Source organism: Salmo trutta, chromosome 14 (assembly GCF_901001165.1).
Source record: "Salmo trutta chromosome 14, fSalTru1.1, whole genome shotgun sequence".
Lineage (NCBI taxonomy): Eukaryota > Metazoa > Chordata > Actinopteri > Salmoniformes > Salmonidae > Salmo > Salmo trutta.
Genome location: NC_042970.1, coordinates 37,495,569 through 37,512,538, shown reverse-complemented (window position 1 = coordinate 37,512,538; position 16,970 = coordinate 37,495,569). Strand labels below are relative to the sequence as shown.

The following is a 16,970-nucleotide window of genomic DNA, read 5'->3' as shown; positions in this document are numbered from 1 at the left end:
TTCCCCGACCAGATAATGCGAGTGAGACTTCAATGAGTGAGTGGTGATGTTCTTAATTGACCGAGTTAAAGGGTTCAGTTCTTCAAAGACAGCTTTCATTGAACTTTAATTAATACGTGCAACTCGCAGCTATTTAGAACGAAGATGCAACGATGACCCAGCTTCGGACCAACGAGTTCATTGCCCCACCAGAGTGTCCTGTTTTTGAGCCCAGTTGGGAGGAATTTGCCGACCCATTTACGTATATCAACAAAATACGGCCTATTGCAGAGAAAACGGGCATCTGCAAGGTCCGACCGCCAAAGGTGAGTGTCTTTAATCAGGGTAGCATTTCAAACTCCTGCTTAAACATTTTCTAAAGGTTGTTGGTGACATTTTTGGTCGTTTACTTATCTTTTTAGACAGATTTTCAACATGGCGGCTTGAGTTGAATTGCCAGCTTCTTCTGTGTATGTGTGCCTCTGTGTGTATATTATGTGTGTGCATGTACACGCACGCGCCCAGTGATCTATGTGCGAACAGACGCGCGACAAAATTCTAATAAAGTATCGCCTATGTTCCAGAGAGTACGTTACATTGTATGTGAAGGGATCTTTAGAGGCTATTGGTCAAATGGATAGGTGAAAAGGTTGATTAACCTTTCTCTTCCTGGGAGTTGTTCATTGTGAAATGACAGGGAAATAAGACATTTTACCAAGTCACTTTAATGCCTTCCAGTTTATCAATAAAACGTTCTACTGTGAAATTGGAAGATATTTATAAAATATCCTTCCATACTGCTTTTTTATATCGACATGTATTGACCTCACAATGTTTTGATGCTGGATTGCGGTGTGACGGTTACGTGCATCATGACAATCTAGATTATTTGATAACTGGTAGTGGGGCTGATTTAGAGGCCTGTATATATTGATGTTGTAGGCCTGTCTTCTACCTTGGTAATGCCATCCATGTTGTCTTTGTGGTAGTGGGTGTGTTTTAAAAGCTGGATTGTGTGTGCAAACCAAGTGACTTTTCCTTTTGGAGTTTTTTAACAGTTCAACACTATTACATAATAATCGGTGGGAAGTAGCCTAGCGGTAACAGCGTTGGTCCTGTAATCTAAAGGTTGCTAGTGTGAAAAATCTGTCGATGTGCCCTTGAGCAAGGCATTTAACCCTAATTACTCCATGGTCGCCTTTTGATAATGTCTGACCCCTGCCGCGACCTCACTCTCTGAGGGTGTCTCGGAGTTGGGATATGCAAAAACACATTTCTATTTCATACATGTATAATTAAGCAATAAGGCCTGAGGGGGTGTGGTATATTGCCAATATACCATGGCTAAGGGATGTTCTTAGGCATGATGCAAGGCAGCCTTTAGCCGTGGTCAATTGGCCATATGTCACAAATCCCGAGGTGCCTTATTGCTGTTATTAACTGGTTATCATAGTAATTAGCAGTAAAAATAAATGTTTTGTCATACCTGTGGTATACAGTCTGATATAGCACAGCTGTCAGCCAATCACCATTCAGGGCTCGAACCACCCAGTTTATAATACATTTGTACATGTGTGAAAATGGACAAATATAACCACACACCATATTATTAATCAGATTTTGCTAGGGATATTTGTTGATTCATCTGTGTGAGTAATTTGACCCTTTTTCTAATGGTAACCCAATGGTTCTTCAAGGGCTGGCCTCTGAACATTGTTTATCATAACAAATTCCTCTAAGTAGCCTATGGTAATAACTTTTTTTACTGGGGTATGCATGCATTATTGCTGTTGTTTGCAATAAAACATGTTACTACAAGGGTTGATAGTAGTTGATTAAACATAATAATTTGGGTAACACTTTACATAAGTAGTTATACCTATTTGTTAATACTGTAGTTGCACTTTGTAGACCTATTAGTAGCCTAATTGAGTTTAATTGTTTTATTAGACCACAGAATAGGGACTGTCCCTCATACCACTGGTGTAATATCTAAATATTCTCATTGACAATCAATTACTAAAATACTATGCAACAGCAATGTTGTATACCTACAATAACCTAAATGTAAACTTTGAGAAACCAAGGTAACCTGTTTATGCATTAACATTGTTTACCAGCACATTATTTAGTCCCCACCATTTGTGTTGTATTATTTAAACCCATTTGTTCCACTCTGTACAGTCAACAATGCTGTTTTCACTTTGCTTCTTAATATAAATCTGTTCTATAATTACACTATTAGTCTGTTTCTTACATCTGCAAACAGCTAGTCTTTTTTCTTAGCAAATTGGGCCTAAATGTTGTTAGCTGCTAATCGCTAACTAGCTAATGTACCGAGTCAGAGCAAATGTTTATATGTATTTTTTTATTTCACCTTTATTTAACCAGGTAGGCCAGTTGAGAACAAGTTCTCATTTGCAACTGCGACCTGGCCAAGATAAAGCAAAGCAGTGCGACACAAACAACACAGAGTTACACATGGAATAAACAAATGTACAGTCAATAACACAATAGAAAAGTCTATATACAGTGTGTTCAAATGTAGTAAGATTAGGGAGGTAAGGCAAAAAATAGGCCATAGTGGTGAAATAATTACAATTTAGCAATTAAACACTGGAGTGATAGATGTGCAGAAGATGAATGTGTAAGTAGAGATACTGGGCTGCAAAGGAGCAAAAAATAAATAACAATATGGGATAGTTGGGTGGGCTGTTTACAGATGGGCTGTGTACAGGTGCTATGATCGGTAAGCTGCTCTGACTGCTGATGCTCAAAGTTAGGGAGATATAAGACTCCAGCTTCAGTGATTTTCGTTCCAGTCATTGGCAGCAGAGAACTGGAAGGAGAGGCGGCCAAAGGAGGAGTTGGCTTTGACGTTGACCAGTGAAATATACCTGCTGGAGCGCGTGCTACGGGTGGGTGCTGCTATGCTGACCAGACATATTACCTCAAATGTAATTGGCTATACAGTCTGATAATACCGGTGATGGTGTAGATCTACATCAGAATGTTTATGCGACAGTATCTTCTAAATCAAAGAGGAATACGCAAAGCAAGAATATGTTCGCTACACGAAGTAACTAAAACAAAACATTCAGGAGGACCGAACACGCCCCATTCTCATCATCGGGGCTGTAGTGGAGCAGGATGAGAGCTTAAATTTTGTTGGTGTCCAAATTACCAACAAACTAATATGGTCCAAGCACACCAAGACAGTCGTGAAGAGGGCATGACAAAATCTATTCCCCATCAGGAGACTGAAAACATTTGGCATGGGTCCTCAGATCCTCAAAAGGTTCTACAGCTGCACAATCGAGAGCATACTGACTGGTTGCATCACTGCCTGGTATGGCAACTGCTGGGCCTCCGACCGCAAGGCACTACCCGAGGGTAGTACATCACTGGGGCCAAGCTTCCTGCCGTCCAGGACCTCTATACTAGGCGGTGTCAGAGGAAGGCCCTAAAAATTGTCAAAGACTCCAGCCACCCTAGTCATAGACTGTTCTCTCTGCTACCACAAGGCAAGTGGTACCGGAGCTCCAAGTCCAGATCCAAAAGGCTTCTTAACAGCTTCCACCCCCAAGCCATAAGACTCCTGAACAGCTAGGATATTGACTCTGTACCGGTACCCCCTGTATATAGCCTCGCTATTGTTATTTTACTGCTGCTGTTTAATTATTTTTTACTTTTTATTTTTTACTTAACACTTTTTTTCTTAACTTCTTAAGCATTGTTGGTTAGGGGCTTGTAAGTAAGCATTTCTCTGTAAGGTCTACACCTGTTGTATTAGGCGCATGTGACAAATCAAATTTGATTTTGATTTCAATGTAGCTAAAGATTATAGGGTCCCTTAAACACAATAACTCCTCTCAGGCATTTTCATAACAAACACTGTATTCAAAGTGCCCACTATTATATTCTAACTAGAGCATTAGAACATTCTAAATATTCCCATGATTCCAGCAGTTCACCCAAGTGTTTTGCTCTAAATCAAAAGTCAAATCGCAATTGAAACATTTGGTAAAAAATTAGGCCTAGATTGTTTGTCCATATCATGCAGCCCTACGTGGAAATGCCCATGACTGTAGAAAATGCAGAAATGGACAATTAGATTTTTTTAAAGAACTGAACAGTATAAAACAATCAGAATAAAGACCCATTGAAATCCCATAGAATATACAGTATGAGTTGCCACCATAGGGTTCCTCACTTCTCATAAAGCTAATTTAGAACTTTTACTATTCAAAATCATAAAATGACGTCCTATTATTTTTAAATACCGTGATATGATAATTTACCTTGGTAAAAGTCTCTCTCGATTGACCTGCTTGCACAGCAGTCGTGTCATCTGAATGTTTTGTTCTTACAACTCGGTATTATTATTTAACATTTTGAAATATGAACTCCAGATCACAGCTGTGCCTACTGTAGGTAGTCTGATGGCTGAATTTGGCTTGTTGTTCAGAGGATTGAAATTGTTTGTGCGGAATGGGAGTGCTTATGCAATGGGCCTGCCTGTTGTCACAGCTCCACTACTCCACAAAGGGGCTGATGGAAATGCGGGTTGATGGAAATGCAGCCAGAGCTGTTTTCATAAACCATGTCCCCATCTGGGCCGTGCACTGCAGACTCAGCGTGCAGGGTCAAAGGCTAAGCTATGGAGGCACAATTTATAGCGCTCTCATCACCCCTCTTCGCCGGCCCCATGGGATACATATTTTTTTTCCAGCAAATTTTTTTATGACTGGAGGGCACTTAGATTCGTCCACATCCCCAGCTGGTTCTCTTCTCAGTTTGAAGTGACAGTTGGGTTCTCTTGTTTAGGGAGTTGTGTTTTAGGATGGATTCTTCCACGTTTGATCAAACGGGGTTCTGTCCTATCTGCTGCTTGGGCTGAATTGACAGAATTGCTGTGAAATAGTCTGAGAGCCTCTATCACTTGTGTAGCCTATTTAAAATTATACTGTTCTCTATTCCTGAGTTATCATGCACATTCAAATAGGCATGCTGGCACTCTGAGATGCCATGCAAGGTCACAGTGTAGTCTCCAAAGGTAAGGATGCTATACTAGTGCACACTGAGTTTCCTGTTGATGCTTGTCAAACAGTCTTTCTCTCTGAACCCACTGTTTAATAGAAAATGAGAGGACTGGAAGTACCAACTCTACTCAGAGGGCCCATATGAAAGAAAATACTTTAAAGAAAGTCTTATGTGCCTCATACTGTATTTTAACTGCTGGTCCAGTGCCAAAATAAGACTTAAATGCACCATGAAAGTCTATGGTTACTCAAATGTGTAGGTCTATTTATAAATAATTGTTAATCAGCATCACCTGAGTAGAGTTGGTAACTATTGACAGGGTGCCTGTGTCGATTGACATTGAGTACAGTTACATGCACACAATAATGCGATTATTGTGGATAGTCAGCTTAATATAATAGTTTGATTAAAACATTTACATGCATTTCAAGAAGAACGGTTTCCCTAATAATCCTGTTTACAAGGACACGTCTGAAATCAGGCTACCTGATGGCCAAATGAATTCACACATACATGTTATTCAATCATTGCACCCACACTGCTCACGCAGGTTAACGAGGTCCACACTCCAGTCCAGTTAGTGGTGGTAATGCACCTTCAAGTTGGATGCCAACCGCAATATAAAGTCCAAAAAATTAGCCTGAAGGAAGAGAGATTACAAGAAACTCTGTTAACCCTTTTATCCCCTATTAATTGTCGGAGTAGAGGACCTTGTGCATTTTAGATAAAATAACAACCCAATGTTTATATCCCAGGACAAATTAGCTAGCTATTGCCATAAATGTTTAATACTTTTCGACCTGTCCCCAAATTAATATAGTTGGTTCAGAGTTCGTTTGATATTTCAACCTGCGTGTCCTGATTTGCGTGTGGGTGGACAAAATCAACATGTGCATGATTGCTGATCAGACCGTGCACATGTCTGCGTGCACCATCGCAAGGATGTTTATTTTGTCCACTCACACCAGACGCGATCAGGACACGCAGTTTGAAATATCAAAACAAACTCTCAACCAACTTTATTAATTTGGGGACAGGTCGAAAATAATTAAACATTTATGGTAATTTAGCTAGCTAGCTTGCTGTTAGTAGCTAACTTGTCTTAGGATATAAACATTGTGTTGTTTTATCTGAAATACACAAGGTCTTCTACTCTGACAATTAATCCAGAGTTGGTTTCTTGTAATCTCTCCTCCTTCAGGCTTCTTTTTTGGACTTTATAAGATGGTTGGCATCCAACTTTAAGGCGCATTACCACCACCAACTGGACTGGAGTGTGGACCTCAGTTCATCTTTCAATCACCCACGTGGGTATATGCTCCTAAACACCAATGAGGAGATGGGAGAGGCGGGACTTGCAGCGCTTCAAACGTCACAAATTAGAACCAAGTTCTATTTTAGCGCCTGGCTACGCAGACACTCGCGAGCAGTGTGGGTTCAATGATTGAATAACTTTTATGTGTACATTTATTTTTGGTGCGGTGTGGCTAGCATGTTAGACTAGCTTGTCGCTAATGGGGATCCTAATAAATGAAGTCGAACTGACTTCACTCGCGCTAAAGAGGGAGGCTCGCTCGGCTGGTGCTAGCACAGGTCAAATACACCGTTGTTAAATATAAAAATATATTTTTTTATGGTGTTTACATGTCATAATTCGAAAGGTTGCTAAGAAAACCAGGTGTTTTAATCGGCGTATGCTTACTTTAATTCTGACTTTACCCGAATTAAGATTATTAGAGTAAGGTGTTTACATGACTATTGCATAATCTGCCTACTGCCATAATCAGTTTAATATAAAATGATTACTTTGCATGTAAATGTACTGTGTCTGTCATGCACCCATTGGTAAAATATATTTCATATCCAGTCAGGTACTTATTTAAAGCCATCAGGATCAAATAGTTTTATTAATGTGATATTTGAAATCATGTTCATGTTTGATTGGCATTTAGCCTAGTGTTAATTAGTAAGAGTGTAACCAGAGGAGATATCAAATATGGCTTTAGGCTGAAGAGGAACAGCCTACGTGACTTTCTGCATGGAACATAACCTGTCATGTCACAATGTTCCTAAACACTGTAGTGTAAATAATATATTTAAACATGTATTCAAATACAGCACAGACTGTTGCTCAATTGATAATGATTTTCCTAAGTGGAAGATAAACTAGGAAAAAGATTTGTCAGTTTGACAAGATGGTGTTGTTTTACTCCTGCAGGGATGGCAGCCACCGTTTGCATGCGACGTGGACAGTCTGCACTTCACTCCCCGTATCCAGAGACTTAATGAATTGGAGGTATGTTCATTTCACTACATAACTGGTTTAGCCATTACAGTACTGAGTAAAAATGTCATCTACTTACCTTTTATTATGAACGACTGGATATGTACGTAACCAAGTTTTTATTTTGATTAAATATGTGGATTACTTTTTACAATGATGATCCACAGATATTTTGGAGGGATTTTGCTTTTTGTACATTTTTCTAATTATCCCAGTCTTTCATAAGTGCTAAAGAAAAAAAAGAAAATGTACAAATAAATACATTAGTCTGCGAGCGCTTTAGGCCTAATCGAAGGTGACTCGGAAGGCTACGTTACCGCATCAAGTGACGTTGTCTGTAGAACAGTGGCTTCAGCAGGCTTAGAACCCACAGCAGCAGGGTGTCTATTGAAGCCAGAGTGCTGATGACATCAGGTTAAAGGTCACTGTGACCCCCTCCGATGAGCTAGTTACAATGTCAATGTCCTGTCATTTGCAATTTAAAAGTAGCACAGCAGGGGATGTGTTATTATATAAACAATGTTAATGAGGGCATGTAATGCACCATTTGTGATCAATATTATTTGTTTTATGTTGGCAATGTGTAAAATGTACCATCTCTTATTGTGTTTATGTTCATGTTGAGTAGGCTCAAACCAGAGTCAAGCTCAACTTCCTGGATCAAATCGCAAAGTTCTGGGAGCTACAAGGGTGCACCCTGAAAATCCCTCATGTGGAAAGAAAGATTCTAGACCTATACCAACTCAACAAGGTATGTAGCTACAACTTCTGCCACAACCTGGATGCAGTAAACTGGCCAGCTATTTTTGGATAGGATCCCGTGTGCATTTGTGTTATACACTCGTATAAGCATGGTGTGTTCTATATGCTTCTTATGTTGACAAATTTGAACACCCACACAATAACAAGGTCATTCATTGGGGTGCTCCTTTCCCAGTTGGTGAACAATGAGAGGGGTTTTGATGCGGTTTGCAGAGAGAGACGCTGGTCTAAGATAGCCCTGAAGATGGGCTTTGCTCCAGGAAAGGCCATAGGCTCTCATCTGCGCTCCCACTATGAGAGGATCCTTTACCCCTACAACCTGTTCCAGACTGGAGCCAACCTTCTGGTGAGTCAGATGGGTCGCTCTCTCTCTTTCTCTCACCACCCTTGTATATTCTACATTCTCTCTTTTTTTCTTTCTCACTCACTCTCTCGCCCGCTCTCCTGTGTCTCCCAGTACTCTCTCTGCAGAGTCATCTTCCACCCCTCCCTCTCATCCTCTTTGTTGTTCTCTCTCGATGGGTAGCCTTGTCTTGGTCCTCTGCACTGTTTACTAATGTGTAATTATCTCGTTGTCTAAGATTGTGCTGCGTTGAAGGTGTAGATATTGTCCATAGCGAAATGGCAGGTGTATCTCAATTTAATTCATCCATTTTTTTGCTGTTGATATAAGATCCATTTTCCATAAAAGACCTGCTCTAAGATGAAATCACAAATTAAGTCATAGACTAGATGAGGCCTGGGATGTTTAAAAAGTATGACTGGAATCCTGAAAATAAACCAACCATTTTCATAGCGTGCTCTCCTCCCCATTGGGTCATTTTTGTGAAATGTATTACCGATTTCCTCTTGTCTCCATGTTTATTTTTATTGAAGACCTCCGTTGTCTCTTGCAGCTTCCCTGATTGTACCTTGGGGCCCTGGTTGGGGTTGTGTGGTTAGCAGCAGGTCTCTCTCTCTCTCTCTCTCTCTCTCTCTCTCTCTCTCTCTCTCTCTCTCTCTCTCTCTCAGCCTGCTGGCCTTGACCTCTCCCGTTCCCTCCTCCCTCTCACCCCACACTCCCTGTAGCAAAGTTAATGAGCTAAACACTGTCCTCCTGATATACCAGAGCGCAGACCGTCAGTGTTCCCATCCCCCACCTCAACCGACAGTGTTGCTGCCTGTCTTCCTCTTTGTCATGTTAGTGGTGTCAATAGAAAGAACAGAGACCACATGTTGATCTGGCAAGAAAAAACAAGTATCAATAGTTGAAGGCTGTGTGTAGTGGTGGGTAGACGTTTGTATTGGATGATTGTGTTTATAATCTAGCCATGGTATTCAACAACTCCATTACAATTGTTTTGTTCAAAGGCAACAATGAAAAATGTAAAACCAAATGGCCCTGTTGTATATAGATGCCTGGTTTGTTTTTGGCAAATGGAATTTGTCACAACATAATAGTAGTAGGAGTGACAAGGAGCTAGCAAAGCTCATTCTGTTCAAACAGAATGATTGTCCTTTTCTTATAATTTTCTGACAAACATATCAGTTTGAGATTGTTGAAACATTTCTCATTGATCTTATGGGGACTTTGTGCTAGAAAGCTCTACATGCCCACTCACTCCCCCATGTCTCCCCTACAGAAGCCCACCCTGACCAACGACACGAAGGACACTGACTACATCCCCCATGACCTGCCCCAGCGGCAGTCTGTTCAACCCCTGGAGACCTGCAGCATCGCCCGCAGAGCCAAGCGCATGCGAGCTGAGGTGGGCCTCTTCCTGGGTCCCCATAAGTCACAGTTCTACTTCTAGGTCCCCATAAGTTACAATAAGTCCATTCGCTCATTTTTCATGCCTCTGACATGCGGTAATAATAAAAAGTGGTGTAATAGCCTATAGTATTTTTGACATTTTGTTTTAATTATTGTGATTGTTTTACTGGTACAGCATACCCCCACTATTTGTTTTGCCGGGAAGCCGTATTTCCTTATTTCACCCCGACTATAACTCACAATAGTTCTTGGGTCCTCATAAGACACAGCTCTTCCTGAGCCAATGGATGCAGCTTTGCATGTATTTCTGGACACCAAACCAAAGAGCTTTTGTGTGTATGCAATTGTGAGCTCATAAAAAGGATGTTGTTGTACCTGATTTTCCTGTCGTGTTCCACCTGGCATGAACCCCGATTCTCTTTCTCTCTGGCAGGAAGGCTGTATGAAGACGGTGACCGAGGAGGACTGTGAGAACCGGCCCAACCTGAGGAGGAGGATGGGCTCCTACGTAGCCAAGCCAGAGCCACAGGCTGGTAAGCTCTGTCCTCTGGCAAAGTGTAGTGCAATGTGAAAGAACTGAATATTTTTCATGAACAAAGAAATGTTTTTCTGGGTTAATTTAAGTCTTGGGAATTATTGCATTTTAAAGAAATGTTTTAAAAGTAAAATGATGAAGAAAATGTACCTTTTTTTTAATAATATTTTAAATGTATATTTAAATGTATACTGAACAAAAAATATAAATGCAACAATTTTAAAGATTTTACAGAGTTACAGTTCATATAAGGAAATCATACAATTGAAATAAATTCATTAGGCCCTAATCTATTGATTTTACATGACTGGGAGTATGCAGGCCATGGATGAACTGGGACATTTTCAGTTTCCAGGAATTATGTACAGATCCTTGCGACATGGGGCTGTGCATTATCATACTGAGACATGAGGTGATGGCGGCAGATGAATGGCATGATAATGGGCCTCAGGATCTTGTCACAGTATCTCTGTGCATTCAAATTGCCATCAATAAAATGCAATTGTTTGGTGTACATTGTCCATAACTTATGCCTGCCCATATCATAGCCCCATCGCCACCATGGGACACTCTGTTCACAACATTGACATCAGCAAACCGCTAGCTCACACAACGCCTTACATGTGGTCTGTGACTGTGAGGCCGGTTGGACGTACTGACAAATTCTCTAAAATGAGGCGGCTTATGGTAGAGGCGGCTTATGGTAGAGAAATTAACATTCAGTTCTCTGGCAACAGCTCTGGTGGACATTCCTGCAGTCAGTTTGCCAATTGCAAGCTCCCTTAACTTGAGACATCTGTGGCATTGTGTGACACAACTGCACATTTTAGTGTCCTTTTATTGTTCCCAGCACAAGGTGTGCCTGGTGTAATGGTCATGCTGTTTAATCAGTTTCTTGATATGCACACCTGTCAGGTGAATGGATTATCTTGGCCAAGGAGAAATACTCACTAACAGGGATATAAATGAATTTCTGCACAAAATTTGAGCAAGATAAGCCTTTTGTGCGTATGGAACATTTCTGGGATCATTTATTTCAGCTCATGAAACATGGGACGAACACTTCACATGTTACGTTTATATTTTTGTTCAGTATATATTAGAACAGGGTTGTTTATATTCGTACATACTGTATTCCTTGGCCTCCATTAACAATGTGATAAATGTATTTCAGTGAAAGTGTTACCTGTTCAGGTGAAACAGGAAGCCACAGAGCATGAGGAGCCAATAACAAGTGACAAAGAAAACGTGCCGACTAAGAAAAACGACCCCACAGTGAGTAAAGTACCTTTTTATATATGCTAATGTATTTTAGCTAATCAGGGCTAATTGTCTCTTCATTATTACTATGATGATGGTAATGATTATAGTAACAATATTGGATAGCATTTATACAGGTCAGGTTTCTCTCAAAATTAACTCATCCCATCCACACACCTATGGCAGCCATTTTGCAATGTTTTAGCTGAAAAGTGTATAAGAAGTGTCGCTGTGTCTGTCTCCTCAGGTGGACCAGTACATGTGTCTGGTGTGTGGCAGTGGGAGCGAAGAGAACCGCCTGCTGCTGTGTGACGGCTGTGACGACAGCTACCACACCTTCTGTCTGATCCCGCCCCTCCACGATGTCCCCAAAGGAGACTGGAGGTGCCCCAAGTGCCTTGCTCAGGTGACAGACAGCCTCTCTCTTCCAGACACAATTACCATACTACTGTCAACACACTCCACACACCCCGTCCACTGGGGAAGCTGTTGAACACTGCAGTAGTCTGGAAATGGAAACTTAATATTGTTTTCACTGTAAAGGCAAACGCACAGCTAGACAAAAGCATGCTCAAATTCTGCTCTTCTGTATGTTATTTTCTGTAGCTACTCAATGGAATTCTTAAAAAATAATAATAATAATTTCAGGTGACATTTGCTGTATTAGTGCTTACTTCCCAGTCTTGTCTTCCCCACAGGAGTGTTGCAAACCTCAGGTAGCCTTTGGTTTCGAGCAGGCTGGCAGGGACTACTCTCTACGCACTTTTGGGGACATGGCAGACTCCTTCAAGTCAGACTATTTCAACATGCCTGTCCATGTAAGTTGGGCAGTATATGTGGTGTTTAGTAGAGAGAACTGGAAAAAGGTTGTATTTAACAAGTTTGAAATGGAGCAATATTTTCTCAGTGGTGTGCTCCTGAACTCCAGCCTGATATTGACTGTATTAGATGGAGCTCATCCATGCTCAGTCGGAAGTTGAGGTCACGGTGTGTTTTTCTTTCTTTCTCTCTCCCTCTCTGTCTGTTAGATGGTTCCAACAGAGCTAGTGGAGAAGGAGTTCTGGCGCTTGGTCAGCACAATCGAAGAGGACGTTACTGTGGAGTATGGGGCAGACATCGCCTCCAAGGAGTTTGGGAGCGGCTTCCCCATCAGAGGTGGACGATTCCAAGTCTCCCCTGAGGATGAGGTACAAAGGCTCTCCTCTTACAGGTTAACATAGGCTAGGTTTTGGGAGGATTATGAAGTTTATTTTGCCTCAACATCATGGCAACAGTACATCATCTCAGACCAAGAGAGCGGTTTGTCACCTAAAGATAATTAATTTCTTTAGAATCTACTTCTCATAATATTTTGTAGATCTAGAATGGAGACAATTATTAGCTAGCTAGTAGCTACATCACAACCTCCCAGAAATCTATACCCCTCAGAGACCTTGGTAGAACTTGTTGCTTGTATTTATGGTGATATTGGCGTTCTAATGCAGATGAAACCCTTCCCAGTAAAGTAGCATCTCAGACCCAGTATCTTAGACTGTCACCCTGAGTTCAGTCTAGCCTGAACTTGTGCCCTTTCTCTGACGCTTAGGATTACCTGAGCAGTGGCTGGAACCTGAACAACATGCCCGTGATGGACTCTTCGGTGCTGACTCACATTACGGCCGACATCTGTGGGATGAAGTTACCCTGGCTCTACGTGGGCATGTGCTTCTCCTCCTTCTGCTGGCACATCGAGGACCACTGGAGCTACTCCATCAACTACTTGCACTGGTACAGACAGGTGTCCTCTTAAGGCCCCACAGGCCATCAGTATAATATGACCTTGTGGCTGGACCTGGGAAAACTTGGCCCTAGGTATAAAGCATTGTGTAGTGGTCTAAGCAAATAGTCTCTGCTTCTTTCATTCTGAGGAATCTTTTGAAACCCATATGCTTGCTTAGTATTTGAGTTAGTTTATTGGTTGACGTAGTATTAAACACACAAGAGTACACCTCCAAGCTTAAGTGGTAACGTCAGTGTTTTTGAGAAAATGGCATCTGTGTTCTCAGGGGAGAGCCCAAGACGTGGTACGGGGTTCCGGGATACGCTGCAGAGAAGCTGGAGTGGGTGATGAGGAAACTGGCCCCCGAGCTGTTTGAGTCCCAGCCTGACCTCCTGCACCAGCTGGTCACCATCATGAACCCCAACACACTCATGAACCACGGTGTCCCCGTAAGTACCACACCCACCAACAACACACAGTGATGCAAGTCAAAATAAATAACATTGTGTGTAGCTATGGTATTGGTCTAACCATGACTTCATACCTACTCTTTAGGTTTATCGCACCAATCAGTGCTCTGGCGAGTTTGTCATCACCTTCCCCAGAGCCTACCATAGTGGATTTAACCAGGGCTTCAACTTTGCAGAGGCTGTCAACTTTTGCACCATGGACTGGGTAAGATGCCATGAAGTCCCTCATCAATACCATACAGAAGCTAGTAATTTAATAACCGGAAGATACTTCTAATGCTCAGTGTACAAAAGCCTGTATACCCTGTAGCTCTTTGGATCAAGTTTGGTTATCACTGATGTAACCAGCACTGTGTATGGCTCTTGTTGATGGTGTTAAATCGATAGTAGAGTATAGTTCTAACCCAAAGCCTCCTTCTGTTTCTCAGATGCCCATGGGCCGCATGTGTGTGGACCACTATCGGCAGCTGAATAGGTACTGTGTCTTCTCCCACGACGAGATGGTCTGCAAGATGGCATCCAAGGCGGACACCACCATGGATGTGGCCCTGGCCTCGGCTGTGCAGAGGGACATGACCGTCATGCTCCAGGAGGAAGACAAACTGAGGGACAAAGTCAGCAAGATGGTGAGAGGCCTCTCATACCGGCACGTACAGTGCATTTGTAAAGTGTCTCTGTCTCACATATATAGTACCAATCAAGTTTGGTCACACCTACTCACTCATTCAAGGGCTTTTCTTTCTTTTTACAATTTTCTACATTGTAGAATAATAGTGAAGACGTCATAAAAAATATGAAATAACACATGGAATCATGTAGTAACCAAAAAAAAACGAATCAAAGTTTTTGCCTTGACAGCTTTGCACACTCTTGGCATTCTCTCAACCAGCTTCACCTGGAATGCTTTTTCAACAGTCTTGAAGGAGTTCTCCACAAATGCTGGGCACTTGTTGGCTGCTTTTCCTTCACTCTGCGGTCCAACTCATCCCAAACCATCTCAATTGGGTTGAGGTCGGGTGATTGTGGCCAGGTCATCTGATGCAGCACTCATCACTCTCATTGGTCAAATAGCCCTTACACAGCCTGGAGGTGTGTTGGGTCATTGTCCTGTTGAAAAACAAATGATGGTCTCACTAAGCGCAAACCAGATGGGATGGCGTATCGCTGTGGTAGCCCTGCTGGTTAAGTGTGCCTTGAATTCTAAATAAATCACCGATCGTGTCACCAGCAAAGCACCATCACACCTCCTCCTCCATGCTTCACGGTGGGAACCACACATGCGGAGATCATCCGTTCACCTACTCTGCGTCTCTCACAAAGACACAGCGGTTAGAACCAAAAATCTCAAATTTGGACTCATCAGACCAAATGACAGATTTCCACCTGTCTGTCCATTACTTGTGTTTCTTGGCCCAAGCAAGTCTCTTCTTATTATTGGTGTCCTTCGTAGTGGTTTCTTTGCAGCAATTCGATCATGAAGGCCTGATTCACGCAGTCTCCTCTTAACAGTTGATGTTGAGATGTCTGTTACTTGAACTCTGTGAAGCATTTATTTGGGCTGCAATTTATGAGGCTGGTAACTCGAGTGAATTTATCCTCTGCAGCAGAGGTAACTCTGGGTCTTCCTTTCCTGTGGCAGTCCTCATGAGAGCCAGTTTCATCATAACGCTTGATGGTTTTTGCGACCTCACTTGAAGAAATGTTTAAAGTTCTTGAAATTTTCCGTATGAAGGTCAGTCAATGTCTTAAAGTAATGATGGACTGTCGTTTCTCTTTGCTTATTTGAGCTGTTCTTGCCATAATATGGACTTGGTCTTTTACCAAATAGGGCCATCTTCTATATACCACCCCTACCTTGTCACAACACAACTGATAAGCTCTAATGCATTAATAACTGTTGAGGACAGGCGTTTCACTAGCGGAAAGCCAACATCCAATGGAACAGCAGGGCGCGAAATACAAAACATCAAAAATCTAATAATTTCAATTTCTCAAACATATGACTATTTTACACCATTTTAAAGATATACTTCTCCTTAATGTAACCACATTGTCCGATTTCAAAAAGGCTTTACAGCAAAAGCAAAACATTAGATTATGTTAGGAGAGTACATAGACAAAAATAACCACACAGCCATTTTCCAAGCAAGGAGAGGCGTCACAAAAACCCAAAACACAGCTAAATGAAGCACTAACCTTTGACAATCTTCATCAGATGACACTCCTAGGACATCATGTTACACAATACATGCATGTTTTGTTCAATAAAGTTCATATTTATATCCAAAAACAGCATTTTACGTTGGCGTGTGATGTTCAGATAATGTATTTCCACCAAAACCCCCGGTGAATGTGCACATCAATTTACAAAAATACTCATCATAAACGTTGACAAAATACATAATTATTATAAGAATTATAGATACAGATACCTTTATGCAACCGCTGTGTCAGATTTTAAAATAGCTTTTCGGTGAAAGCACATTTTTCAATATTCTGAGTACATAGCTCGCCATCAAAGCAAGCTATACAGACACCCGCCAAGTTCTGGGGTCACCTAAACTCAGAATTAGTATTATAAATATTCTCTTAACTTTGCTGATCTTCGTCAGAAAGCACTCCCAGGACTGCTACTTCCACAAGAAATGTTGTTTTGTTCAAAATAATCCATATTTATGTCCAAATACCTCTGTTATGTTCGTGCGTTCAGGTCACTATCCAAAGGCATAACGCACGAGTGCAATTCGAGACACAAAAAGTCAAAATGTTCTATTACCGTTCTTAGAAGCATGTGAAACTTTGTTTACGATCAATCTTTATGGTATTTTTAACGTAAAATTGCGATAATATTACAATCGGACAATAGCATATTCATTCAAGAAGAAAAAGAAGGAACGGCGCACTCGCGGGATCGCTCATCTTCAATCCCTTGTTCCTCAGACTGAGCTCCTTTTCTCTGCCCAGTTACAGGAGACGGATGAAAACTTTCTGAAGGCTTTTGACAGCCAATTCAAGCCTTAGGAAGTGCAACGTGACCCCACAGACACTGTAGTTTTGATAAAGATTCAAAAGAAGAACTACAATTCTCAGACTTTCCACTTCCTGGTTGGATTCTTCTCAGGTTT

General features: G+C 41.5%; 1 protein-coding gene across 1 annotated transcript in view; it reads left to right on the top strand.

Moving 5' to 3' along the window:
* Positions 1-16,970, top strand: part of LOC115207980 (lysine-specific demethylase 5B-B) — a 34,000-nt gene continuing 17,030 nt past the window's right edge. Inside the window, exons 1-14 of the mRNA XM_029775652.1 lie at positions 1-305; positions 7,241-7,318; positions 7,935-8,057; positions 8,244-8,414; positions 9,691-9,816; positions 10,255-10,354; positions 11,531-11,631; positions 11,864-12,022; positions 12,315-12,434; positions 12,645-12,803; positions 13,202-13,383; positions 13,662-13,824; positions 13,931-14,050; positions 14,274-14,471. Of these exons, the coding sequence (XP_029631512.1) occupies positions 153-305; positions 7,241-7,318; positions 7,935-8,057; positions 8,244-8,414; positions 9,691-9,816; positions 10,255-10,354; positions 11,531-11,631; positions 11,864-12,022; positions 12,315-12,434; positions 12,645-12,803; positions 13,202-13,383; positions 13,662-13,824; positions 13,931-14,050; positions 14,274-14,471 (1,953 nt within the window). The 5' untranslated portion in view covers positions 1-152. The remainder of the gene's footprint in view (positions 306-7,240; positions 7,319-7,934; positions 8,058-8,243; positions 8,415-9,690; positions 9,817-10,254; positions 10,355-11,530; positions 11,632-11,863; positions 12,023-12,314; positions 12,435-12,644; positions 12,804-13,201; positions 13,384-13,661; positions 13,825-13,930; positions 14,051-14,273; positions 14,472-16,970) is intronic.